The sequence below is a fragment of the Sciurus carolinensis genome, chromosome 12 (assembly GCF_902686445.1).
Source record: "Sciurus carolinensis chromosome 12, mSciCar1.2, whole genome shotgun sequence".
NCBI lineage: Eukaryota > Metazoa > Chordata > Mammalia > Rodentia > Sciuridae > Sciurus > Sciurus carolinensis.
In genome coordinates, this window is record NC_062224.1 from 12,899,660 (window position 1) to 12,926,663 (window position 27,004).

At 41.1% G+C, this 27,004-nt stretch overlaps 2 protein-coding genes across 6 annotated transcripts in view; one reads left to right on the forward strand and one right to left on the reverse strand.

Annotated features, from left to right (window-relative positions):
- Fbh1 (F-box DNA helicase 1) overlaps positions 1-7,501 on the forward strand; it is a 69,289-nt gene extending 61,788 nt beyond the window's left edge. For all 4 annotated transcript variants that reach the window (XM_047519858.1, XM_047519857.1, XM_047519859.1 and 1 more), the window contains 2 exons: positions 6,271-6,402; positions 6,992-7,501. In XM_047519858.1, coding sequence (XP_047375814.1) covers positions 6,271-6,402; positions 6,992-7,162 — 303 coding nt within the window. In that variant the 3' untranslated portion in view covers positions 7,163-7,501. The remainder of the gene's footprint in view (positions 1-6,270; positions 6,403-6,991) is intronic.
- A 10,017-nt stretch (positions 7,502-17,518) lies between these two features.
- Il15ra (interleukin 15 receptor subunit alpha) overlaps positions 17,519-27,004 on the reverse strand; it is a 33,004-nt gene continuing 23,518 nt past the window's right edge. Inside the window, exons 5-7 of one of the 2 annotated variants that reach the window (XM_047521533.1) lie at positions 26,705-26,737; positions 20,892-20,964; positions 17,532-18,434 (exon numbers count right to left, since the gene is read on the reverse strand). In XM_047521533.1, coding sequence (XP_047377489.1) covers positions 18,347-18,434; positions 20,892-20,964; positions 26,705-26,737 — 194 coding nt within the window. In that variant the 3' untranslated portion in view covers positions 17,532-18,346. Of the gene's footprint in view, positions 18,435-20,891; positions 20,965-26,704; positions 26,738-27,004 lie in introns of both variants that reach the window. The other variant, XM_047521534.1, reaches the window with a different exon arrangement.

The following is a 27,004-nucleotide window of genomic DNA, read 5'->3' on the forward strand; positions in this document are numbered from 1 at the left end:
GTAATCTTTATGTACAAATAATCTTGCCTATTATGTGAAGTTTTATATAAACTGTGATTTATTTTTATAAACTGTTGTACAGTTCTCTCCTAAAATTATTGTTATGCTATGGTTAGCCCTTTAACAAAACTATATTGTCATATTGGTGAGTATTATAGGACAAAATAATCATTTCAGGACATGGTTAAAGTAAGACTTTTTGTTACCTTATAAATTTGAGGATGGGAGGGGTGGGGGGAAGGGGAAAAAATAACAGAATGAATCAACCAACATCACCCTATGTAAACGTATGATTACACAAATGGTATGCCTTTACTCTATGTACAGAGAAAGAACATGTATCCCATTTGTTCACAATAAAAAAAAAATAAATAAATAAATAAATTTGATATATTAAAAAGATGGTAAAACAATACATTAAACAACCATATAAAAGTCACCCCTATAAATATTTGGAGTAATCATTTCTAAAAAACAGATTCTTTTTTTTCCATAACCACAGTGCCATTTTCACATATGAAATTTATAATAATGTGTGGCTCCTACACACCAATCTATAGTCATATTTTTATGACTATGTAAAAAATGCCGTTTTTACAATGGTTTGTTCAAATCAGGATCCAAATAAACATTTGGTTGTTAATCTCTTAACTTGCTTGATTTAGAAGAATCCAGTAACCTGTCCCTTCTTTTCTAATGCCCCTGTCTTATTGAAGAAACTGTGTCAGTTGTCCTATAGAGTGGTCCTCATTCTAGTTTTGTTTCCTGTGTGGTTTTATAACTTGTTCTACCATTGCCTACTTTGAATTTCCTGTAACTGGCAGTTAGCCACAGAGGTTTCCCTAGATTTAGGCTTAACTTTTTGGGCAGGAATGCTCCATGATAGGGGTTATGCACTGTGTCTTATCACATCTATTTTACTTAGAGACAGGGTCTCAATGAATTGCTTAGTGCCTTGCCATTGCCGAGTCTGGCTTTGAACCCACAATCCTCCGGTCTTAGCCTCCCAGGCTGCTGGGATTACAGGCATGTAATCTTTTTGATGTTAAATGTAACCCAAGTATATAAAATGGCATAAAGCAGTTTCAAATGATGCAGTGAGTGTCCCAGAGCAGGAGATCTGCCACCCATTCCAGATGTTGATCAGTGGCCCCTCATCGTACGTACCCTTCTGCCCTCCTGAGAGTAACCACAGTCCCAGCCCTTACAGTACACACAGGCTTTGCAGCTTTTCTTTGATCAGGTTTGCACCACCAATAATGTGAATGCTGAAAAGTAGACAGTTTTCTCATATGCTCTCTCCATTCTGGTTTTTGGAGCTGTACCATCTCTGAACTGTCAGAGCCTTTAGCGCTTGACATTCTCACTCTCAGGGATTATAGTTCTACAGTCCTCTTAGATTTAACATTAAAGGAGTTTTCCTCCTTTACATATGTGTCTTTTCTCTTCTGCTGAAAATCTTGATTCTAGACAGTATTTATTAATTAATTATTTGTATTATTCTGTGTATTTCAAAATAATATTCAAAATAATACCAAGATGAGTAATGAAATACTGAATGGAATTTAAGATTCCCTAACAGCTCCATTTCTGGACATATTTCCAGTGATGTATAATCAAAATACCATGTTCTGAAGTCTTTATTGAAGTAAGTTTTTTCCTCCACTCTGTGGTTTTATCACCAATTAAATATGCAGATGTATGTTTGTTCATAATCCCTTAGGGATTGCTGTTTCTTTTTGAATGTGTGAATCTTCCTTTTTCAGTCAAAACTTTGTAACAAGAAAAGTCTCATTTCACCCTCACCCCTGTCACCTTCAGATTATTCTCTCTACCATTAGTAGCTACCTTGGAAAAACAAGTTATTGATTTATCTTTCAGTATCTTTCTGTAGATTTTAGTAAATCTATATATTTTCATATTCTCCTTTTTCACAAAATGTGGCATTCTCTATATACTGTTGTGTGCCTCATTTTGTCACTTAAGAAGTGTGTGTTGAAATCAGAGAACTGGGGATGTGGCTCAGTTGTAGAACACTTGCCTAGCGTGCACTAGACCCTGGGTTTAATCCCCAGTACTGAAAAAAAGAAGGAACTTACCATCAGTTCAAAAAGCTCTCAGCTCTTGCACATCTGAACAGTGTTCTGTGTCACTGTACCATAATTTATGCTTTTTGCCTCTGATAGACATAGAATTGCTTCCAGTCCTTTGCTTTCATGGTAACACAGTACATACTCATAAGTTGTATGTTTTTGCCGTTGTACCTTGAAAGTACATTTGGAATGAAATCAACCAAACTCCTGTATGCCTATGTATTAATACACCACAGTGAATCCCATGTGTATATATGTAATTATAATGCACTAATTAAAATAATAATAATAGAAGGGAGATCAGTGGAGAATACATTTCTAAAACTGGAGCTGCCGGATAAAGACAAACACAAGTGTGATTTTTCCAACAATTTTGAAATTCCTCCATAGATTGCGTTATTTTAGAGGCCCACCAGTTAAGTGTAAGGGTTAAATAGGATTTTTAAAGCTAATTGGAAGCTGGTCAGTTAACTGTCGCATACATATTGTGAAGAAGTGAGTTTTCCCCGAAGAAAAGAATACGGAACCTAGAGAAATGGTTCCCCCTTATGAGACTGGGTGGGGAAACATCTGTCTGCCCACTGGGTTGTTCTCAGGAAGCCCTGGGAAGCTGCCTTTTTGTATGAACACATGTTTAAGTCTGAAAGACTTTGCATGAGGTGGAGTACTTCTGCTTTTTCTTTATTGCAATTTGTGAGTAACTGGGACATCCTGTTGCAGAAGTGGCTGAGTCCAACCTGTAGTCTGAAAGGCAGGCCATAGAGGATATTGAAGACTCTGGTATGAGAGTGAGGGATCTAATTTTGAGGTTATGAAAGCATGTTGAAAATGGTAGAGCCGTGAGTGTGGCATTTTAAAGACATAAGGAAGCACTGCTTCCTGCTACCTGAACTGATAAGCCATTTTGATCTTTATAATCAAGAATAGGGAATGCAGCCTCCTTATCTTCAATCCCTGTATATTAGTCTGTTTTGTGTTGCTACAACGAAATATCTGGGGGCAAGGTTCTTTAAAAAATTAATAGGTTTATTTGGCTTGATTTCATGGTTGGAAGGGCCAAACAGCATGTTTGCAGAATCCTGGCCAGGGCCTCCAGGCTGCATCACAGCATGGTGGAGGAACAGAAAAGAAACTGGAGATATGTAGAAGGGACCAAGTGTATGGGCAGCCTCACTTTATAATGACCCATTCTCATGAGAATTCACTGGCTCAGGAGATCAGCATTAATCCCTTTTGAGGCAGTGCCCCCATGACCTAACTACCTTGCAGTAGGCACCATCTCTTGAAGGTACCATCTTAGCACTGCCACCTCAGGAATCAAGATTCCAGCACATGAACCTTTGGGGGACAAACCACATTCAAACGATAGCACCCCCTTAGAAAATATATCTAATCTAATCACCAGAAGCTTTTTTTGTTCATTTGTTTAAGTAAGTTTTGAGCAAGTAGGCTTGGGAAGTACCTCAGTGGTAGAGTGCTTGCCTAGCATGCCCCAAGGCCCTGGGTTCAATCCCCAGCACCCTAAAATAAATAAAATAAAATGTCTTGAGGAAGTGAAGCAAATCATGAAATCATTACATTTTTGAAGGTATAAAGTGATGGGGGGTTAGGCTAGTTGCACAGAAGACAAGTTCTTGGTCATCAAGACCTTAGATTCTGAATCCAAGTCTCATAAATACATCCTCAAGGCAGTGCCTAGCACATAGTTGGTGCTTGTTGAATGGATGAAAGGAGTACTCTTTCCTTCTGTGGGTGGTCATGGTTAAAGAGCCTAGGTCTGGTTCACATCCCACTTCTTTCAGTCACACCTTTGTGACCAAGGGCACATTACTTAACTACTTTGCCTCAGTTTCATTATCTGTAAAAGTACCATAATGGCAATAACTATACCTCAAAGGATGTTTTTAACAGGTTAAGGAAATGTTAGCTATTATTTTATCACATTGAAGTATATTACATTTTGATGCAGATTTATAAATTTCCAGGATTTTACAAAGTCAGACTGTTTATAGTACACATTATGTATGTAGCACATACTTTACAGTATGTGCTACATTTAAATGACATGGATAGTATGTTCACAGTATGTATACCTTATGTGTAATATATACTGTGTTTTTAGTATATATATGTTATATATGTAATACGTACTACACATGTAACGCATACTGTTTATAATATATATTGTACATAGAATTTTAACACTATGTGCAGATATTAGGGCTTATTTGTCTTTCAACCCTGTACTTTCATAAGTAGAGTCCCCTGAGTCTACCTGTCATGTGATGGCAGCACAGACTGAATGCAGAAGCAGAGATGAGAGTCCAGTTACCTTTTATTGAACTGGGTATTAAGAGAGATTTGCAGAATGTAAAAATGCTACTCTTCTAGGTTTTTTTTTTTTTTTTAAATATGGCTGTTTAAAATAAAATGGGTTAATATAATGGACTTACTATTGTTATTTTTAAAGAGAATTAATATTTTTTAAATTGCATAGTTTAAACCTCTAACATGGCAAATATTAACAAGTCACATATGACATAATCTCCTTGGAGTCCTTAAATGTTTAGTAGTATAAAGAGCCCTGAGACCAAACTACACTGCTGCTCTATAGTAGTACTTTTCAAAGTGTAGGTTGTACTTCATTAATGATTTATGCAGTTAACTTTGTGGATTATTATAAGCTTTAAAAAAAAAAAGTGAAATAGCATAAAATCTAAAAAGAAAAACAATACATTGCATGTAAGGTTCAGTAGCATTTCATGAAATTTTTATTTTAATATCTTATATAAGTGTGCATATATAAAAGTTCAATGAAAGTGGGTCAAAAAATTTGAAAGCCAGTACTGCAGAAATTCATGCAGTAGGGAAAGAAACGTACAAAAATATTCATTGCTGTTGTTGGAAATATGTGGAAACAACCTAAATATCCACACTAAGGGAAGGGATAAATAAAATGTGAAAGAACGCTAGGATTGAGTCCTATGTATGGTACTTGAGAAAAATGGACTAGGTTAGAAGGAAAAAAATAGTGTAACATTTATGAAAACAAACACCCATTAAATGCTCCCTTATGTTCTTGGACATGTATGTAAAGATGAAGCTATTTTGGAATGGGTCAGAAAGGATGCATGCCAAAGTCATGATGCTGGTTGCTTCTGGGAAAAGGAATGGAGATAAAAGGCAAAGGGACTTCAAAAAAATTTTTAAATTTTATTTTAAAAAAGATTTCATACTGTTGATTGTCAGTGAGCATTGATTGAAACTTGAGTGTTTATATTTTTTCTGTAGCAGGTAAGCAGGTTCTCCTAGCAAACAAATCACAATGTGCAGCTAAGTTGTGGGGAAAAAAATCTATAAATAGCCAGTTGTAGTTCAGAACACATAAGATCATCATTTATTGATGGGCAGATACTTGGAACCCTGCTAGTACACCAGGTGTATGGAACTCATTGAGGGTAGCAGCATCTCTGGCAGGTCCTTGACCTCATGGCTCAGTTTAGGAAATGACCAGAATTTTATTTGGCTGCTCACCTTTGCCAGACAAGTGTTCTAACATACTTTTGTTTTTCTTACTCAACAGCAACCATGTGAAGTAGGCACCAGGTTGCTTTGCATTTTACAGATAAAGAGACTTGAGGCTTAAGGGATCATTTGCCCCCTGGTCAGCCAGTGGCTTGGAGGGTATGGAAACATGCAGGATTGGTTAGGAAAAAGTTTTTTTTTGTTTGTTTGTTTTTTGTTTTTTTTTTTTGTTTGTTTGTTTGTTTAGAGTTCTTGTTTTCAGCTTTCCTTGGTTGTAAAGTGAATATACAATTTTCTAATGGTGCCGTTGGGGATGGGTTAGTGTAAGATACAACCGGGAAGTAGTCCTGAAATACCATTGTAACCAGTGGTTTTTGCAAGTTTGTCCTTTAAATCTTTTGTTTCTTTCTTTTTTTTTTTTTTTTTGAAAAACTGGTAATTTTATCAAGAAGCCCACTGGACTGATCTGAGCATTCTCTCTTGGCAGTAGCTTTGGAGGCAGAAGTTAGAGAAACTCAGGAAAAGCAGGAGAGTCAGTGTTTTTCTCATTGTGAATATATCCAAAGGGTGTTTGTTGCTTCATAGTTGTTGGAGTTTCCAAGTAAGATGTAGCAGAGTTATTGTTGTTGATCTCTTCCTCTTTTCTTCTTAGGAGTACTTCTTGCAAGCAGAGCTGACAAGTAACGTTTTAAAAACAGGAGTGGTTCGCTGCTGTGTGGGTCAATGCAACAATGCCATCCCTGTGGACACTGTCCTCACCATGAAGAAGCTGCCCATCACTTATGTATGTTTGCTCTCTGTGCATTTTATTGCTTGGGAGCTGTGTGCTTGACTAGATTTGGGGTGAGGGAAATAAAGGAGACGTTTGCAGAATCCTTCCTCAGGTTTTTACACATGTGAAGGATCACAGATGTGAGGTCTGCCCCTGGTCACACAGTCTAATGTGGAGTCAGGATGGGCAGTACTGTCTGGACGAGCCAAAACCTTCCTGTCTGGGAGATGAGGCTGTGACCTGACATATCAGAGGAGGGCTATTTACCTGGAGGGCTCAGTTTCTTTTTTTCTTGGTGTGCTCTCTCCCTCCCCTTGTTTGAGCTGGAGATCAAACCCACTGAGCTACGCTCCCAGCCCCCAGTTCTTTATCTCTTCCCTGGATAAATTGCGGTTACTACCTAAGGGAATTTGGTAAAATTAAGTCTATCCTTGATGGTAGAGCTGTGGGAGGTGTTACCTCCGAGGGTTTGCATGAGTCTGAAAGCATCAGAATCATAGTGCCTTGTGGACTGATACGACAGTAATTGATCGCTTTGTAATGGAAGAACCTCATCCTTGGGTTTTTTTCCCTTACCTCTTTTTCTCAACTATCACTGCAGAGCAACAGGAAGGAAAACAAGGGTGGCTACCTCTGCCACTCCTGTGCAGAGCAGCGGATCGGGCCTTTGGCATTCTTGACTGCCTCGCCCGAACAGGTACGCTCCATGGAACGCACTGTGGAAAACATAGTGCTGCCCAGGCACGAAGCCCTGCTCTTCCTCGTCTTCTGAGACCAAGAGGAATGTTCTAAGTGCGTAGAGGGGCTTGCTGTGGACTCCCAAGTGCTGAAGAAAGCCAGCGTGGGTCGGGTTCCTGCTCACCTGAGACTCAGTTCAGTCATGGAGCATTTTCTGGGGAAGAGGAACCCAACCAGGGTTGGACCTGCCATTTCTCTGTTCTCTACAGATAGCCAGTTTCCACTTGTCTATCCTCCATATGCATCAGGTCAGGGAAGTGGGGGATATTCTTTTGATAAAAAACAGAAAACAAAAAAACATTTTATGTATTTAAACTTTTATTACAAGGTTTCAATTAAACAGGCATTGCAACACTGGCATGCCACTGTGACACTTAGCTTCAGCACTGTCATTTTTAAACTTCCGCTTTTTACTGTTTTTTCTTTTCAGCAGCTTTTCACTTTTCACATCATATGCCAAGCAGAGCATAAGATTTTCATGCCATGGGGAGTCACTCATGCATAAGACATAGTGTGAGCCTTTGTCATTTGGGGCTCACAGCATAAACTAGGTATGGGCATTATACATCAAAGTATAAAGTGACAGTAGCTAGAGTTCTCGTTTTTTCTGCAGGTACAATTGAAAAGATCAGAAATACTTGCAAGGGAAAGTGGAGGTGGGTGACCACTGGAGGGGCTGGGAGCACATAGAGGGGAAATGGGAACCTGGTACCTGGTTCACTAGGCTTATGGATGCTGAGAGGATGTTGTAATAAAGTTATAGATTTTTACAGAAATGGCCACTGACAACACATTCCATAGATGTACATGGATTTGGTTTAACATTTTGGCCATTCAGTTTGTGTAGGATGCTGATGGCAGGTGAAGGGGTAGACATTGCACCACCAAAGAGTTCACCACATTATTCTACAGGTTAAACCAAAAAAGAATGCAGGATCTTCATCTTTTTTTTAGAAAGATCATTCCAGATGTAGTTTGGAGGATATTTTAAGAAGGTCAGATAAGTAAAAAACAGTTGTGATATTAACAAGGTATGACTAAGGCTGGTGTTTAGGGAATGGACACAGAGATCTGTGGTTCTAAAAGTGTGGTCCCCAGACAGGCAGCATTGGCATCACTTGGGACCTTGTTAGAACTAAAATCTCTCAGCTGCCACTTCACACTTAGAGGTTTGAATCCCACAAATTGGTATTTAATAAGTCATACAAGTAATTCTGATGAACTGTTCTTGATATTAAGAAGGTAAAATCATCCAGGCATGGTGGCAAACACCTCTAATCCCAGTGACTCAGGACACTGAGGTAGAAGAATCACAAGTTTGAGGCCAACCTCAGCAACTAAAGCCTTAAGCAACTTAGTGAGACCCTGTCTCTAAATAAAAAGGGCTGGGGATGTGGTTTAATGGCTCAGTGGATTGAACCTCTCTCTGGATTCAGTCCCCAACACCAAAAAAAAAAAAAAAAAAAGAGAAGACAGTAAAACTGATAGGTCTTAGTATTTAGACTAAGGGTATAATAGAATCTCAATATGTGTCCCCATTTTCTGACTGGTTCACCAGGTAGACAAGGGCACCCTCTGTTGAGAAAGGGAAAGTGGGAGGTACAGTAGGTTTGTGTAAAAATAATAAGTTTGATATTCAAAATGTTATTTGTGGGTATTGTGAGAAATCCAAACATGGATTTCTGTGTAAACACATCCGTACTTCAGCAAAGCACCTTGGGCTGTGAACTTGGGCTGTGTTACCCATATGCATTACTTAAGTTCTAGGGTTTTCATGAGTTTATCCTAGGAAGTTGTTAAGAATGAGATGAGCCGAGATCCAAGAAGCCTCACACCATGAGACTTGGAGTTCAAGAAAGCAGAGGGTTTTGTGAAGAAGAGTAACAGCTCAATCAGGAAGAATGGCCATCATGGTGGAGTTGTAACTGCATTCAAGAGAGGTGAGCTTGAGCATCCAGTGCTTTAAAGAGACCAGGTGAAATAAAGGCAGAAAGATGTTACAGAAACTGACAGTGAAAGTCAGCAGTGATGTTAGCTGATCAATTTTGGTAAGGCTGGAAACCAGACTGCAGTAGCCTCAAATGTGAGTGAAGAACTTGTGGTATTAGATCAATTAATCATATGCATTGCTTTGGATTCTTCTGAAGTCATACTAAAATGACAGTAGACAGTGATTTTCTTTCTTTTTTTTTTAAGCCTTAAGGGCAAAGAAAATAAGAGACAGCTGCCACAAAAATTTGCAGGTTGGAAAGCATGTATTTGTCCTCAAGGTAGAAATGGACAGTTTTTTCTGTAGGGAATTCAACCAGCTTCAGTGGAAATGCTGACAGTGACATTGGAGTTCCTAAGGAGAAGACCAACCATATCATCCAAAGGAGTAAGATTGCAACTGTCAGACTCCACCCATGTGCTTACTGCCCATTCTTGGCTTCAGTGTTCTGCCCTCAACTAGGAGCAGTAAACCAAGGATCAACAGACATCTGAAAACTACCTTCTTTTAGTCAGCTTGTTTGTCACTGTGACCAAAGGACCTGACAAGAACAATTTTATAAGAAGAAAAGTGTAGTTGGTGCTCATGGTTTTAGAGGTCTCAGTCAATAGACAGCTGACTCCACAGCTTCAGTCCCAAAGTGATGCAGAACATCATGGTGGAAGGATGTGGTGGAGGAATGCAGTTTAAGACATGGCAGTCAGGAAGCAGAGAAAGACAAAATATAAATCCCAAAGGTATGCCCCCAATGACCTACTTCTTCCAGCTACCCCCTACCATCCTTCAGTTACCATGCTGTTAATCCATAGCATTGGATTAATCCACTGATTAGGTTAAAACTCATAATCCAATTTTTGCATTGTCTCACACATGAGCTTTGTGAGGACAATTCATACATAAACCATATAAGCTGTACCACACCTCCCAGATGAAAGTTGAATATCAAAACCAAAGAATAAACTTGGAGGGAATGGTCTATCCAAGGAAAGGAAAGCATCTAAATATCTTTAATATATTCAAAGGATAAAAGAAGATAGTGCATCCATGAAATTATGGGATCACTTTATGTGAATGTTTGGAGTAAAAAATGTGAAAGAAATGAAAAACCCTCTAGAAGTTTTGGAAGAATAATCAATTGAGAAAATGATAAAATCCAAGATTAAAAAGCAATACTTTAAGGTGCTCACGGTGGCGCATGCCTCTAATCTCAGTGGCTGTGGAGCCACAGGCAGGAGAATCAGGAGTTCAAAATCAGCCCCAGCAATGCAAGGCACTAAGCAACTTGGTGAAACCCTCTCTCTAAAATATTTTAAAAAGTGGGGGTGGGGCACTGGGGATTGGCTCAGTAGTTAAGCACCCCTGGAATCAGTCCCCAGTATTAAAAAAAAAAAAAAGAAGAATTGAAGAAGTTGAGCTTCTATCTTCATATAGGCTGATACGGAAAGATTACCTGGAGTCATTAAATGGAAAAAAAACTTGGGGCTGAGTGTGTACAGTTCATATCATTTGAGTAAATTGTGAGAAAAAAAATGATTATACATGTTTTTTTCTTGCCAAATCATAAAATAACCTTTGAAGGATTCAAAAAAAAAAAAAAAAAGTTGAGCATTTGCATAATACAGGAGTTTCAGGAAGAGAAATAGAAAACGGAGGCCAAGGAAATTTTTAAAAATACTACCCAGAACTGACGGTAGAAGTTTCTGGATTGAAATGACTTGCTAAATACTCAACAAAATGGGTGAAAATAGACCTCCAGTGAGTACATTGTGTCAGGCAAGCACGATAACTACTATACTACAGAAATGAGTATGTTGTGAAATTTTTAGATTATTAATGACAAAGTTCCAATAAGTTCCCAGAAAGAAAAAAGTTATGTAAGGAGAGTCAGGGATCAAAATGTCACCAGATTATACAACAACCGAACTGTGGAACCATCCCTTAAAAAAATGGGGGAGATGATATGCAACCTAGAACTCTAAGCCTAGCCAAAGAATCAGTAGAACAAGGGCATTTTCATGCCTCCTTTTTTTTTTTTTTCTTTCCTTGCCTACCATTCAGCTTTTCTCCAGAAGCTACTGGAGGTTATAATTTGGTAAGATAAGGGAACAAGCCAAGATTGGGGAGGATGTTCCTTGAGGAAACTACTGGGTGTAGGAGGGAGAGGATGCCAAGACTCCGTGCACAGGGTCCCAGAGCTTTGGAGTAGGTCGTGGTGCTCTGGATGTAGTCGCTTCAAGATGAACTTAGTGGAATACCTAATGTTCCCGAACATCTCAAAGTGTTTAGGTAACTGGCAAAGTGTTTAGGCTGGAGTTAATGCTGAGTATAGAAAGCTAAGCAACTGAGGGGACAATTATTTTGGAAAAACCTGGTCCTATTGTGTGAGAATCAGCTGTCAAAAGTGGAAGGTGCCATAAGACCAAAGAAAAGAGATCCAGGCTTGCACAAAGTGCAGTTTACTTAAAACGTGTGTCGTGAGCAGCAGCAAGTGATGGTGTGTCCTCACACCCTAGGACAAGAAGAAGGATTTAGATACTAAGCTAGATAAAAAATCCAGAAAGCACCTGACCTTTCTCAAGAACTTGGTATGTTCAAATGCCAGTTAAGAAACTCGCTCAGCACAACAGTGTTCTGTTGAAAACTTGGTTGATCCTATAGGATTTGGGATGCACATCAGGGTCATTTGGCAGACAAAATGGCAGGTATAACCAGGATGGTGTCATCATGTCAAGCTGGATCTCTGAGCAGTTATTCTATGGGAAGCAACAGGTGGTAGAGGAGGGGAGAATCGACCTTAGTTTACTTCTTAGCTCAGCCGTATCTAAGTCTTAATCCAGTCAGACACAGAGAAGAGGGGAGTGAGCTGAATCTCCTGCCTCCACCATAGGATGTGAGTTCCAGTGCCTGAAACTCAAAACTGGAAGTAGAAGCCAACGTGAGCTTCCTTTTAGACAAGGAGATACATACCAAAACAACCAATGGAAAGGTTTAAAATATTTTCTTTGGGGGAGGGGGAGGGAGATCAAAGTACTTTTTGGGTATGGTGCCCTATTTAACTGTTGACTCTACACTATGCATCTGAGTGATAAAACTGTAAAATGTGAAACACTGGAAACCAGTCTCAACAAGCAAGGCCAGTAAGGGTAGACTGGGGATGACTTTGGGGGGTGGTTTTTGCTTTTAAAATGCAAGATTTTGAGCAGGCTTACATATTGAGTTAGGGGAGGTGGCTCGATGGAGATATATGGTGTAGGATGTAAGGATTAGGATATAAGATATAAAGGAAACATAATGTGCCTGGGTGCACATCATGAGGGTTAGGATATTTAGAGAGCCCTCACTCAATAATTACATCTTTCTAGTGAAGTTAGAAATAAGATCATCTTGAGAGATTGTTCAAAGTTAGGGGCAATGTAGAAGAGAATGGAGTAGAAGCTGATGCAAAACCAGATTGCAGGGCAGCATTCACCCAAGTTGAAGTTAAGCATCATCCTTTTAGTTGATAGAGATTTGTTTTCCTCTAGAAGACTGGGTGTGGGAGCAGAGACGTCAAATGATTGAAATAGTTAATAAACGCTAAAGTAGGCAAAATGACAAGGCCCCTGTGGACATCATCCTACCCAGGAAGCCTGGTCACTATGCCTTGCTGTTCCCCACACTACATTCCTGTAGTGGCATCTGGTTGGCCTCTGGGAGCAACTAATTGAATTGAAAAGAAACTTCGACACACCTAGAATTTGACTTGCAAGCTAATGTTTATCTTCATGCTTCTTGATCGTCTTTGTCCATCACTCCTTCCTAGTTATCCTGAACCTCTGAGTTTTTAGGAATGTGGAGTATATTGAGAAACCAGAGCCAATTGCTTTGAAGTTTTAATGAAGGGGTATAAATCTGGCATGAAATGAGGCAGGCAGAGTTCCTTCAGCTCACTGCCCAAACAGATAAAAGACCCCTTACATACACATCCTTTCTCAGGTTCTTCCTAAGCATCTTCGCACACTTAGGGTGTGAGAGCTTTCTAAGCATTTGGCGGAGACTTCCTTTCCCCCAGGCTACTTAATCGTAGATTTTCCAAGAGAACCCAGTAATTGTTGTCCCCATGTTCCACATCACTAGTGATTTTTGTATATTTGATATTTCTATCATCCTGGCCTAAGGGGTAGGATAGATGGACAGAGTTTCCAACTCAGATATATAACCTCTTTACTTGATACTCTTTGATACCAATGTCTCAGACTTAAAATCCAAAATGCAGCCTTTGCTTTCTTCTGCCCACAGCTGCTTCTCCTGTTTACCCTACCCATGGTAAAGGCCTTCGCTTGGAACCCATGACTCTGTGATCCATCACTTTCCATTACTCTAATTCACCTACCTGTAAGTTCCTGTGACTTTTTCTCTAAAATATGTCGTGAGTTCATCCATGCCTCTCCACCTATCCTGCCTCTTGGACCAGGCAGATGCTATAGTGTTGCACTGCTGAGCTATGGAAACTTCTGATTGCTTGCTTTACTTTTACTATGACCCATCTCTTGACTCTCCATAAGGGAGTACATCAGATCTTAAAATGAAGACTGCTATGTCATCTTCCTGCTTAAAACCCTTCACGGGTTTCTTGTTGCAATGGAATGGCAGCCTACATTGGACTGCAGGCAGAGAAGTCTTCCACTTTCAGTCCAGCTACCTTCATGTGGAGCTGATCTCCCCTGGCTTTTGGTATTGGGGGTTGAATCCAGGGTCGCTATACCACTAAGCCACATCCCTAGCCCTTTTTATTTTTTATTCCTACTAGGTTGCCCAACTGGCCTCAAACTTTCAATCCTCCAGCCTCAGCCTCTGCAATCACTGAGATTACAGGCGCGTACCCCCACATCCTCTAAACATCTTTTAAAGTAATGTATAACTCTGTGGTTCTGGATTTTTTTTTTTTTTAGCAGTGATTTTCCTTACACATGTTTTCCTAATACAGACCCACAGTAAACAGGTAACACTGTGATCAGTTGTTTCACAGCCACATGACCAAGGTCACTGGCAGCCTCACACAGTAGGGGCCTTACAACCCTGTCTTGCCAGCTCCACATTTTAGGGTCTGTTACAACATCCACACTTCTTAATACTAAATTCAGTATTGAAATATTTTGTGCTGTGAGTAACCCAAAAGCAAGACTATCAAGGGCATCAAACAGGAAATGGGGTTTCACACAGGCGCGCTGAGGAGGGCAGGCTGCAGGGGGTGCTCATCTCAGCTGCTTAGCATCTGTTACAGTTCAGATCAGGAATGTGCGACAGGGTCTGGTGTGTTGGAGGCTTGTCCCGGATGCTGCAACATCCAGGGGTGGGGCTTTGGGGGAGTGTTTGGACTGTGAAGACTCCAATCTCAGTGGACCAATCCAGTGACAATGATTTGATGACATTAGAGGGAAGTGGTTGAAACTGTAGGGTGGAACCTAGTTGGAGGGGGCTCTTTGTCCCCAGGCAATTCTCTCTGCTTCTCATGAGGAGAGCAGCTTTCCTCTGCCACTCTTCCACCATGATGTCCAGCCTCACCTCAGGCCCAGAACAATGGAGCTGACTGACCATGGATGGAAACTCCGAAACTAAGAGCCAAAACAAGGACCCAGGTGTGCTGGGCCACACGCTTGTAATCCCAGCAACTCAGGAGGCTGAGGCAGGAGGATGGTGAGTTCAAAGCCAGTCTCAGCAAAAGTGAGGCACGAAGCAATTCAGTAAGACCCTGTCTCTAAATAAAATACAAAAAGGTGTGGGGATGTGGCTCAGTGGTCAGGTGCTCATGAGTTCAATCCCTGGTAATAAAATAAAAATAAAAATCATTAATAAAAAAACACTTCCCTAGCCTACTTCATATCTTGCTGACAAGAACTGGGTCACCTGTCCATCCCTAAACCAGTCACTAGCAAGGAGGGGTGGCTTAAAGTCACTTTCTTTCCTGGAACTTGGGAAGCGGTCAGCCTCTTTGATGCTTATGGCTGTGTAAAAGAAAAAAAATCCTAACAAAGTGGGAATTCATTTAAGAAGGAAGGAGCAGGGAAGTCAGTCACTGGTCCCATATTATCCCACCTGGAAGGCAGGCCCAGCCTCCTCTTGCAGAGGATGAAACATTTGATGAGGAATTGGGCCAGGATCACAGAGTAGAGTTTGTATGAAAACGCATGTTCATTCCCCAAAACATGGTGCTTCCACCGCCACCATGTGAAAAGCCAGAATTGAAGCTCTTCAGAAAGGAGATCACGGTTTTTAAAAATGCCATTGAAGATTTTCATATGTTCCTTGCCATAAAATTCTCCAAACCAAATTTTACTTCCAAATGAAAAGTGTTATGGTTTGGACGTGAGGTGTCCCCCAAAAGCTCACATGTGAGACAAAGCAGGAAGGTTCAGAGGAGAAATGATTGGATTTTGAGAGTCTTAACCCAGTCAGTGAATTGATCCCTGATGGGATGAACTGCAGTGGTGGTGTGAGGCTATGGGGTATATATTTTGTATCTGGAGAGTGGAGTCTCTTTCTGTTTCCTGATGATGCTTCCCTCTGCCACTCTTCCACCATGATGTTCTGGCTTACCTCCAGTCCCAAGGAATGGAGCCGGCCTTCTATGGACTAGAACCTCTGAAACCGTGAGCCTTTGAATAAAGCTTTCCTCCTCTACGATTGTGCTGGTCAGATCATTTAGTCACAGCAGCGAAAAAGCTGACTAAGACAAAAAGTATAGCTGCTGTGATTATCCAGGACTGAGGGTGGGCACTCAGAATTCCTTCTGAGCTCTGTGTCCTTGGCCCCCTCAGCTGCCTTCGTAGCCTCCAAGGCTTCTGGAATACTTTGAAAATACCAGCAGGCACATGCATCCTGGTGGGCCCAGGACCACCTTAGTACTGGACTAACTTGGGTACCTGTTGGGATGCATTTGCCTCAAAGAGGGTTTTGAAGATTACACACTTGCTTTGTAATGAGGGCTTTTGGCTTTTTGCCACCTATATTTGTGGTGAGGATATCTGCCAAAAGCAGACAGCTGGGTGGAGCCAGAGACATGGCATTGAAGTTCCAAGGGTCTGCTCATTGCAAAACCTTCGTTCTTTCAGGCTGCTTTGTTTCAGTTTTGTTTAATGCAGTTACTGAGCAATATTCCCAGAACCCTGCTAATATGGGGCTTATAAGAAGTATGATGCTTCCCAGCCTGTGTTGCCGTCTCATTCTTATCAGCCCATCTTTCATGCTCTGCCTTCCTTTTCTGAATGCGGTGCTTGAGTCCCCCTGTTTAGAATGCTCCCTGCAAATTTATTTAAATTCCACTCATTCTCCCACTCACGTCCTGACTCTACAGCGCTCCTTAGATCTTCAGGCCTTCCCATGGTCTCCATCTCTACACAACTTGTGTGACAGTGTTCACGCTTCATGTGGCGTTTACTGACTGCTGCGTTGTGGTGGAAGGTTTTTGCTATGGTATGATGGTTTGACATGTCCTTTCTGAATAGGCTGTAAGCTTCTCGAGGATAAGAGCCAGGTCTCAAATGGGACCTCAGGACTTTGTGAGAAGGTCGGCACTCAGGTTGCCTAGGCCGTCATTTCCACTGCACCAAGGTGGTGTTTGCAAGTTACCACATTACGGAGCAGAGAGTGAGTGTTACAAGAGCTCAGAGGACACGGGTACATAGGACAAGGGGAGGCTTGGGGTGCATGTGAGCCCCACATTTCCCCTATGTCCTCCTTCCAGTACTCGGGCCTCGTCCTTATCCAGTGAATCTAGGCTGCTCCTGCCTCAAGGTTGCGCAGACTCGTGGGAAAGCAAACAAGTGGAATTCTGAGGCCATGGCATGCAGGTTCAGCTAACAGTGGGAGGTCCTTGAGGGCAAGTGGGACTGCAACTGGAACATGGGATGGTCTTCAGATGTGTCTTTTGGACGCTATTCTACTTCACAGTTTTCTGATCTATAACATGAGGAGGTTGGATTAGGCCTATGACTTTAAAAATAAATGCCATAAATAACCAAAAAAGGGGGGGGGGGGGGAGGGGGAGAGAAAGTAAGGGAAAGGAAATCTGAGATGATGTGTGTACCAGGAGTAGCTGGGCCCAGACTTGCCACTGTCTAGATTAGACTACATTGCTTCTCCTCACATGAGAATGCTGTTGGAAATTCCCCCAAACTCTGATCTTTGCCAGCTTTAGGCAAGATTTTTTTCTCTTTTTAGAAAGAAAACCTGAACAACTGGGCTCCATGGGACATCCCTGTAATCTCAGAAACTTGGGAGGCTGAGGTAGGAGGATTTTAAGTTCAAGGCCAGCCTCAGCAACTTAGCAAGAACTTGTCTCAAATAAAGAATAAAAAGAGCCAGGGATATAGCTCAGTGGTAGAGTGCCTCTGAGTAAAATCTCTACTACCAAAACAAACAAACAAACAAAATACAGTAACACACACAAAGAAAACTTGAGCACACTCATTTTGGATTCCACATTCCCATTCTTTGTCTTCTTCATTCCTTTGTGGAACATTTCTCGTTGGTGATTCTTTCAGTACATTTTTTATATTGAAAATAGATATTTTATTTTGTCTATACAAAGCACACTTTCAAAATACAAATCATACTTTCAAAATACAAATCATATATAATATGTCGGTATAACATATAAAGAAGTATAAATTAAAAAACACATGTATGTAAAATGCCACCGAGTTCAGATTTCTCTCCAAATCCGTTCTGCCTTTCCTGCTCCCTTTTAATGCATGCCGAAGGCTGGAGACAGGGTTGCTAGGAGCGTGAACGCGGGGGTCTTCCCTGCAGACATCTCCCAAGCCAGGAGGATCCTTGGGATGAACTGAAAGCCTCAGGTGGACTCCTGTCCTCTGTAAACTACAAGTCGGAATGGGGACGGAGTAGAGTCCAGCAGAGAACTGTCCTGGGTCAGTGTGAGTGAAACCAGCAGCCTTCATGAGCCCTCCAGCCTCCCACGAGTGCTTCAGTAGCTTGCATTCTGGGAAGCAGGCCCCCGGGTCCCTCAGTGGAGTCTGTCCAGGCACTGGAGAACCCACCACTCAGACAAGCGGTGCCTGGGCACGTCCATGCGGGTCATCACTTTTGATGATCTTGGTGGACTTTTTCTGGTGCCCAGCTCCCTGTGTATCTTCCGGGTCTTCTTCAGCTAAAGCAGAGCTGGCTGCTTGGCTCCATACTTTGCTGGGCTGGTTTCCTGGAGTTTCAGAGTTTGGGGGAGCAGTTTCCCTAGTCTTCCTCTCTGCTGCCACTCACCCGAGTCATTGGCATCACTTCCAAATTCTCCATTTCAACAGCACTTGGCTGGGAAGTTTGCCTGCAAAGATGATTCACAGGTTTTGAAAAGAGGAGACAGTCATTCTCCAGTCAGAGATACTTCTTATTCAAAGGATACATCCAGCACTGGGTGGGGCAGGGGGGTGGGTCACAGAAGCAGACATGGGCCCTGCTGGCAAACATCATGAAATACCTAGTCCACAGTGGTCTGTGTTGCTCAAAGACTGGCAAAAACCTAAAGTGCCTAAATGTGCACATGATGTTTAAATCCTATTTTGGTATTCTTGATTCCTCGTCTGCAAAGATTCACCAATGCTGCTAGAAAAATTCACACCCTCCCCGCCCTTGCTTCCCACTGGCCAAATCCTCTGCCTAAAAAGCAGTGCAGGTGGCCCGGACAAGAAAAGGAAAGAGTAACCAGCGGCCTGGTCGGACCAGGCTCCACCATGCTGGTAAAAATGATTTAATAGTCATGAAGCTTTTAAAACAGTTTTTAGTGTTTAATAAGTATTCAACAAATGAATAAATAAATCAGTTCCTGAATAATAAGAGTCGAGGGAGACAGAGTCCAGTTACATTTGCCTGCTGTCATGGAGCTACCTGCTTTAGGCCCCAAGGGTCTGCCTCAGCACTTTGTTCCACGGCTTATGAAATGTCCCTCCTGGGGATGAGCAGCTTTCTAGGCCGTGCCAAGACAAGCAGTCTGAGTTCCTTAGAGCGAGAGCTAAACTATATATCAGGACTTTAGGTCAATTTGCCAAAAATAATTTGATAAAAACCAATTTGTTGGATGGCAAATATACCTATTATCCAGTTTGAAAAAAAAAAAAAACCAAAACAACAGTTTATGTAAAGAATCAGGTCGCCAAATGACCAAGAAATTACATATATCATATTATCGATTCTTCTCAAAAACGTATCTATAAAATTTTTAATATAGTCAATAAATTCATATTTTCCTCTTATGAGCATATTTATTGATTGTATATATCAAATATATTCTTTTAAATATATTTTTAGGAATATATTTAATGTATTTTTTAGAACGATAGCATGGACATTCATTTTAATATAGTCAATGAAAGTATTTAGTAATTGTTAATTCTTAATATAAATCCAATGACAGCATTTTATGTGAAAATTATAACAGTATTTTGAAAGTCCTTTAAAAAGTAACTTTCTATTTTGTCAACATTTAGTATTTTTTGAATTGTTTCAACAAATTCTTGAGTAATAAATAAACCTTAGTTTGTTCACTTCTAAATTATTAGATGTATTATATTTCTTATCAGTTGGTCTGGCATTATCAGCTTTTGAAGATTTATGCAAAGTCTTAGATGATTGCATTTCATTTTGGCTTGACAGTAGCATTTCATGGAATGTTTATTTTGTCAAAATCAGGCTCAAAGGGTCATAATTTTTATATTGACATAGTATGTAATATTTTATTAATAGAAACTAAAAATGAGTTTTAACAAATCTTACATCCATTCATAGAATAATGCTGAGAAGAATTCAGCGCAGCCTATCAATATGGAATGCTGAAATACGGATTCTGTCAGAAATACAAAATAGGGGCTAATGTGTCGTTGGGGTTTTAATAAAATGATAAAATGCCTAAATATTAGAAAAATTAAAATATAAAAACAAATGTCTGCCTAGTGCAGTGGCACATGCCTGTAATCCCAGCAGCTGGGGAGGCTGAAACAGGAGGATCACAAGTTCAAAGCCAGCCTCAGCAACTTAGCAAGGCCCTAAGCACCTTAGCGAGATCCTGTCTCTAAAAAATAAAAAGGATTGGGGATGTGGCTCAGTGGTTAGGTGCCTGAGTTCAATCCCTGGTACCAAAAACAAACAAAAAAACCCAAAATACAAACATTGACAAAACCTAGACTTTTCAAAAAAAAAAAAACCTAGACTTTTCATAAATGCTGAAATGCAGATTTCAGTGATTAAAAATATGGAATTAATTACTGGTGAATGAACATAAGAAATCATTTAGTAAGTACATATGAGAAGAATATATTCATGACTATGTCATAAGAAGAACTGGTACAAATTGTGTATTCATCCAATTAGGCACTGGATGCATTCTTTCTTTCCTTTTGGGGTGGGTGTGGGTGCTGGGCTTGAACCTACAGCCGTGCACCACACACTCTAAGCACATGCTCTATCCCTGAGCTACACGCCCAGCCCCATTCTTTCTGAGCTGGTGTTTGGCAGACTGGCCCCCACATGTCCGACCTGGTTTCTGCTGCTCCCATTCAGAGTAGGGATCTGAGAACTGTGGGCAGTGAATGGCACTCTCGGGCTCTCAAGGGCTGGCTTAGTCCTGCTTCACTCTGATGCTCCTTTTGGCTGATACAGAGGGGCCCCGTGTGAGAGTCCATGACTGGGAAAGGGATTCTTCTCTGCAAGGCATCCCAGAATTATTCTGATGTAGCTTTTTTCTCCAGGGAAGAAAGAACCTGGTCCCGTGGTCTCTTGTGCCACTTACCTTAATTTGATGTGATTCACCAGGGCATACACCAAGTACACTACAAACAATGCGACGAATATGGAGATGATCACTGTAAAACACAAAACTAAGCTGAAACCCTAGGAGAGTCCCAGGAGCACATTCATTGCTAAGACTTGGTAAATTCTTGGACACAGAGAATTCTTAGAGATCGATCTAAATCCCATTAGCTTGCTGTTATTAACATTTTGATGGCCATGCAGTTTGATCTATTCCACATCTGGGCAAAAACACTCTTTTCTGCTGAGGCTGATGTGCTGAACTGTCCCCACTCATGTCATCTCACACCCTTGTACCTGCTTTGTCCTTGGGCAGAGAGCCTGGGGTGAAGAACAGGGATGGGAGGAAGTGAGGAGGAAGAGGAAAAGCCTCCAGGACCAAGCTGGGTGATGGAGGAGCAGCAGGAGACCTGCAGCCCCTCCTGCTAAATCCAAGGGGAAGGAAATAGGGAAAGGCTCCTCCTGGCCCTGGGGCAACACATGAGCATGCAGGATTATTTTCCTTCCAATCCCATCATTGTTTCTTTTACATTTACAACTTTTTATTGCAGAGGAAGAACAGCAGGAGAAAGGAGAGGTGTCACAGGTAAGAAGAGGGTAGGTAGTGACTAAGGGAGAAACATGTTTTCACTGCCATAAAAGGAATGGCATGGGGTGTGGGGTCACTCATGGACATGGGATCAGCAGCCATGCCTTTGCCTGAGAATTGCCAGACAGGAAAGGAAGAGGGGAGTCTTTACTCGTGAGCAAAGGGTCTTGGCAGGAAGGCGGTAGAACAGAACTATTGTTCCAAATGCTTGTGGATTTGGCCAATTCACCTTACTATTGTGAAATCTCGCCACAAAATCACCCATCGGCCCTGCATGCAGATGACAAGTCTGAAGCACCAGTCTCACTGAGGAACACAAGTCACATACAGCTCAGGCACCAAGTCCACGCCTTGCATACCAGGATAAATATCCCAGAGCTTGACCTTCAAGTACAACTAACTCTAGTGCAAAACAGGTGAATACAGACAGGCTTGCCAGGAGTCCTGTAGAACCTCTGTGATTAGAAATGGAAGTTGACCTCCCAAGCACAAGGCCCTGGGTTCAATCCCCAGCACCGCAAAAAAAAAAAAAAAAAAAGAAATGGAAGTTGGTTCAGTTTTTCTCAAGGGCAATTCGCTACAGACAGCAAAAGCCTCAGAGAAGCCCAGGTGCTTTGACACTCTAACTACTAGAAATTTATCCTAAGGGAATAGAGAACTATATACAGGGGTATTCACTCAAGTGTTGTTTAAAATAATTTTCAAGATGTCAATCTAAATCTCTCTTCCCTAGAGAATCAGTTAAATAAAATATGGCATACCCATAAATGAAACCAACTGCTAAAAATTATGAAATGGATATATATTAAATTATTATGAAATGGATATAATGCATATTATAAATATGTATGAAAAGATGTCTACAATATCATGACTGAAAGAACTGATTAAGATAAAAATGAACCCAAAATAATTTCCAACAAGCCACAGGTATATGCTCAGAAAAGTCTTGAGGGATACATAGAGCACCAAAGCATTAAGTAATGGTGGGATTATAGATAATCTCCATTTTCATCTTAGAAAATGTTTATCATTTTCCTCATATTTTTACAATGACACTGTAATCAGAATAAACAGTAAAATTAAACAAAACAACCTCTAAGTAAGCAAACAAAACAAGCATAGAGGTGTTATAAAAGAAATAATAGAAAATAAGAAAAAGATGTTTTGAATTCTCAAACTTAACATTAATTATCATTTTGACTTATAAAAAGAAGTTGTACTTTTTTTTATTTTAAGTAGAAATGTTGTACCCAATGGTAAATGAACTATGTCACACATTGGTTAATAGGTTTGACATGCATTTACTGTCTGTGGAGAGGTTTATGGGAAAAGGCGAGTTGATAGAAACTATGGTTCTACTTTCACAATGTTTCTTCCTGTTTCATTTTGAATAAAAATAAAAACTGTAGAAATCACAAGCAAGAGAGAGGCAGGCTCTTGGGTCAATGACAAAACAATGACTTAACTCAGGTCTTGAGCCTCTGTTTTGATTATAGCCAAGCAAAGTTGGTAAAGAAATGGAAGCCGGAATCATGGGGACACCTGATAAGTTCTCCACCCTTTTGCTTCCTGTAGGGGGTGGATTGGAGAAAAAGGAAGAGGAGAGGAAGGACGGAGGGGGAGGAGAAGTTGATGGTTGTGCAGAAGGCCACCGGGCCAGGGGCTCCCCCATTTTCTTCAGCCTTGGTGCTGCGTCTAAGCTGGAGAAGGCAGCTGAGACAGCCAGCTCCAGTGCCCAGTGAGGATGGAGAAAGTCACTCCCTGGCAGCTCCTCAGCAAGCCACGCCCACCACACCAAGACCACAGTGCTGTGTGCCTGTGTCAGATGGAGATGGTTTTAATTGCTCCTGGGAGGTGTTTCTTTTCTCCCTCGCTGCCTAGGCAACGCTGAGTGTCAGGGTTGGGAGAGTAACCCAGTGGTAGAGCGCTTGCCTAGCACATGTGAGGCCCTGAGTTCCATCCCCAGTATCACCAAAAAAAAAAAGGAAAAGAAAGAAAGAGAAAAGTAGTGTTGGGTTTGAACTAGACAATAAATACTTAATTGTTTGTAGTTCAACCTTTAAAATTCCAAAAACTGGGTTGGGGCAGGAGCTCAATGGCAGAGCATTTGCCCAGCACATGTGAGGCCCTGGGTTCAATCCTTAGTACCACATAGAAACAAATAAAATAAAGGCATTCAGTCTGTACACAACTATAAAAAAATTAAAAACAAAATTCCCCACACTGAGGTAAATCTGCCTGTCACAGCAGCATGGGACAATATCTGGTACAGAACAGGGATTTAATTTATACTGACAGTGGATGAGTGACATGAAAGGAGTAGCTCCTGCCAAAGGCCAAGCAAATTGTACAAAAGACTAGAAGCGGAGGAACATTCTGGAAAAAAACTCTTCGCTCCTAGTGTACTAAATGGGCGTGGCTGTGTGAAGGTTGCTGTGGTTTGCACGCTAATCTCTCATTTTATAACCAGGCCTCATTAAGGGCCAGAGATCAGGTTGAAAGAATTGAATAAAGTTACTGACAAAAAGGGCTGCCAAGTGAGCTGGTATGAATTTAAGAGAGTGGAACTATGAACCACCTTTCTTAAATATTTATTAAAAGGCGAAGCCCTCCAATTCACTTATTCACTTGCTCACCCATTCAATATTTATTGAGCATCTGCTATGGCCCATTTTCTGCTGAGTTAAAAGGGCAACTTTTTAAAGCAATAATAGTCATTCATTTAACTCACTTAAAAAAACCAAAATTATGATATTGGTAGTATCAAAAGGTAGAGTAAAACATCAATTTACTAAGCAACCACAATGGTCAAAGCATGGTTAATATTTTCCTACAGAGATGATCGCCACTGATTGCTTACTCATGCAAAAATAACAGCCGCTCCAACCTCCAATGAGCCAGTGAGCATCTCAGCCACACGTAACCAACAGTGGGGTACTCCTGGTTCACAGGGTGGCTAGCACATGACATAATTTGAAGGCACTGATACTTAGAGTTTTTAGAAAACTAGCACAATTTTTGTTTTAGTACATCTTATTGGCAGACAAATTTAGATCTCATTTTCATGCCTGCTGACCATTCACTCTTATGTTTAGGCAGCTTGAAGGAAAGAAATCTTATTCAAATATGAAAGACAAGTATTGTTTTTAATCTTTGTATTTTTATGGTATGTCCCATAGAATTATCTTTGTTCATTGTAGGTGTTCAGTTAATGTTTATTATGTTGCATGTCAGACACTTGAGAGAATTTCTGGCATTTTAGCCCAGAGAAAGTCCTAAACTGGGAAAAAAAATTGATGACAGATTATAGCCTATAATCAAATAGTTTGTTCAAAATCTACTTAGAAAATTTTGCATGTAGGATTTTATCCTACAGACACACTCACACCAAAGGTTTACAAATGCTGTTTGTAATATAACTAAAATATGCACGCAATCACATGTTCAGAGAGGATACTGGCTAAATAAGTTGTGGCAGATCCATACAATGGAATATTTGGTAGCTGCTAAAAAGCATGAGGTGGGGTTTATGTACAGGCAAGGATCTCCAAGATATGCCAGTAAGTGAAAACTAGGTGCAGAACAGTAAAAAGCAAGCAAGCAAACAAAAACCAGCTGTCAGCATTATTTACCTTTTATGTACTTGTTTATATATACCCTATGTGGCAGGATGCACAGGTATCTGCTTCCTTTCTGCAAGATTTTGCGTCCGAGATAGGATTTTTTGTTTTTATTGCATATCCTATGTAACTTTTCATAGGACCCTGTGCAAAATATTACCAATTCAAAAAACTGAATAAAAATCGTAAAACTACACTAAAAAGATTAATGTAGATTGTAACATCAGGAGAAAAATTAGGTTGGCTACTTTACTCTTCTCCTTTTTTATTTTTTATTTTTATTTTTGGTACCAGAGATTGAATCCAGGGGTACTTAACCACTGAGTCACATCCCTAACCCCTTTTTTATTTTTTATTTTGAGACAGGGTCTCACTAAGTTGCTTAGGCCTCACTAAGTCACTGAGGCTGGCTTCAAACTTGTGATCCTCCTGCCTCACCTCCCAAGCCAATGGGATTACAGGCATGGGTTGCCATGTCCAGCTAATGTTCTCCTCTTAAATCATGAGCATATTTTTGTTTCTATTACCCTGTCACTAAATACCACAGTCTTTCTGTGAAAATACTCTCCAAAAGAGGCCTTTTAAATGTCTTGCCTTGGCTTTTATGTTTTGATCCTTAATAAGAAAAAAAAAAAAAAAAAAAACAGATTCTAAGCAATTAACATCTAAGATGCCCAATGCCACCGTTTTTTACCCCCTGAGATGAAACTTGATCCAGGTAAAATGGGACCACAAAAAATGTGCATTTATGACCAGAAAATAGAAATAATTTTTACCCATATCAATTTATAGTTGTGTTCTCCTTTTAAAGCTAGTCAGACTAAAGTATCAGATTTTTTCTCGCCACCTGCACCTGTTTCCCTGCCTCTTGGGTTTTTGTTTGTCTGCAGGGCTGGGGATGAAACCCAGGTCTCCGGCATGCTGCCTAGCGCTCTTCCCCTGAGCTGCATCCCCGCCCTCGCCCTGCCCCTGGGTCTCCCTTCTTTCTCTGGTTCTCTTCTCTCTTTTCTGAGCTCTCTGCCGTCTTCATCTTTTTCTTTCATTCTCACACTCTTTCTGTTTTCCTCTTAGACTCACTTGCACATTCTTTTTCTTTCTCTTGGAGCCCTAATGCTGTGCAACTTGGGGCAGACGCCTCTGTACTGAGAAATCCTGGCAGTCTCCCTGGACAGTGCATGGTGCCCTCCCTGGGAGAGGTCAAGGCAGGTTCTGACAGATGAATGGCATCATGTTAGTGGTGGCAGCAGATGCTCCTTGTTTCCTAACAGGCCCTGGCACGTGTCTAGCCTGCCGAGAACTGTGAGTAGCTGAACCACAAGGCCCTTGGCGCATCGGCCTCTTGGTGTCAACATCTGTAGCCTGAAGGATAGAAACTGCAACTATGAAGAACAGCAGTTGCGTGGCATGAGGAGTGCCCTGAATGTCCCCATCAGATATTGGAGACAATTCTGAGAGGGGAAGGGGAAGCCACCAGTGAACATGCTGGGATGGTGGCACGGCCATCCAGGACCAGGACCGTTTAACGCTCTGTGTCTGCGATCACCCTGATCATAAACATGTTGGACAAAGGACAGTACTTACCAGTGGTCTCTCTGGAGCTGTATGCAGTAGCATCTGCAGAGAAGAGAGGACAGCACAGTCAGGGCTGGAGTCCTAAGGTACGAGGGTGTCATGATGCTGGAGAAATAACGGACAACTGAGCTACCATCTCAGACCCTTAGGAGATTGGTGCCTGGTATAAACACTCTTCTTAGCAAGGAACAAGCAGAGTAACTGATTGAGGTGCTAGACCATGCCTAAGAGTTGGACATGCCCTCCAGAAGGGCCCTCCCATGGTGGAGGGTACAGATGGCATTTAGAGTCCTAGCCCAAGCTCTGCAG